The following is a 1,160-nucleotide window of genomic DNA, read 5'->3' as shown; positions in this document are numbered from 1 at the left end:
CTGGAAGGGGGAGCAGAGCAGGGGCAGGGGACAGCTCTGCAACAGCCAGTGCCCGTGAGATGGGAAGGGGCCAGCCTTGGGGGGCACTGGGACTGGGGCAGGGAGTGCCTGGCAGTGTGTCCCCAAGGTCACCGTGGCTGTTTGTCCCCACAGTTCTACGGCCCGCGGATCGGCGCTCTATACGTGCGCGGCCCCGGCACCTCCACCCCCCTGCACCCTCTGCTCTTCGGGGGGGGACAGGAGAGGGGCTTCCGACCAGGGTAAGGTGGTGGCCTGGAGAGCTAGGCTGTGGCTGGTGGCCACGCTGCACTGGCAGCTCTGTCCCTTGCCAGCCCTGGGGTGGGCAGCCTGGTGCACAGGTGTGCTGCTATGGAGGAGCCTCAGGGTGGGACTGCCCCTTCCCAGCCATCTCGGGGTGTCTAGGACGTGGCAAGGATGTGGGGATGTCCGGTGGCAAGGGGAACGTCTGTGACCCGAAGTTGGGTTCCTGGTCCAGAGAAATGATAATTCCCTGTTCTCTCTTCCCCCCTAGCACTGAGAACACCGCGATGATTGCTGGCCTCAGCCAGGTGAGCCTGTGCTGGACCCCAGTGAGTGGGTCCCCGGGGGTGCTGCCTGGCAGAGCCAACATGGAGGTGGCCACTGATGGTCCCTGGTCATTAGAATTGACACACTCAGGGTGTGGGAGGGCAGGGGAGCTACTGGGAAAGGGGCTTTCTGGTGCCAGTCAGAGGTGCCTGGGGGCACTGCTGGCAGTTGTGCAGCTCACGTGGTGTCAGGCTGGGGACACAAGGGACCTGGCAATGGCAGAGGTGTTCCCACTATTGGGGGGCTGCTGACAGAGCCTGTCTGGGTTTCCCCTCCTAAGGCTGCAGAGCTGGTGAGCAAGAACTGGGAGGCCTATGAGGCTCACATGCGGGACGTTCGGGATTACCTGGAGGCCAGGCTGGAGGTGAGCACACCTGGTTCCTCTTTCTGTCTCCCCTCCTGGGGTCTCAGCCTGCAGTATGGGGCCTGGAGCCAGGGTGGGTATGTCCCTCTGGTCCTGTCATCTCCTTCTCAGGACAGAGCTGCTCGTGAACCTGAGAGGGGATGGTTCACAGCCCTCTGATTTCTCCAGGCCTCCTTTGGGAAGCAGAGGATCCACTTCCACAGCCACT

At 63.0% G+C, this 1,160-nt stretch overlaps 1 protein-coding gene across 1 annotated transcript in view; it reads left to right on the top strand.

Moving 5' to 3' along the window:
* Positions 1 to 1,160, top strand: part of SCLY (selenocysteine lyase) — a 5,179-nt gene that overhangs the window by 1,103 nt on the left and 2,916 nt on the right. The window contains exons 4-7 of the mRNA XM_009993536.1: positions 154 to 260; positions 533 to 569; positions 869 to 952; positions 1,121 to 1,154. Of these exons, the coding sequence (XP_009991838.1) occupies positions 154 to 260; positions 533 to 569; positions 869 to 952; positions 1,121 to 1,154 (262 nt within the window). The remainder of the gene's footprint in view (positions 1 to 153; positions 261 to 532; positions 570 to 868; positions 953 to 1,120; positions 1,155 to 1,160) is intronic.

Source organism: Chaetura pelagica, unplaced genomic scaffold (genome assembly GCF_000747805.2).
Source record: "Chaetura pelagica isolate M959 unplaced genomic scaffold, ChaPel_1.0 scaffold192, whole genome shotgun sequence".
NCBI classification, from domain to species: Eukaryota; Metazoa; Chordata; class Aves; order Apodiformes; family Apodidae; genus Chaetura; species Chaetura pelagica.
This window is presented reverse-complemented; position numbering and strand designations above follow the sequence as displayed.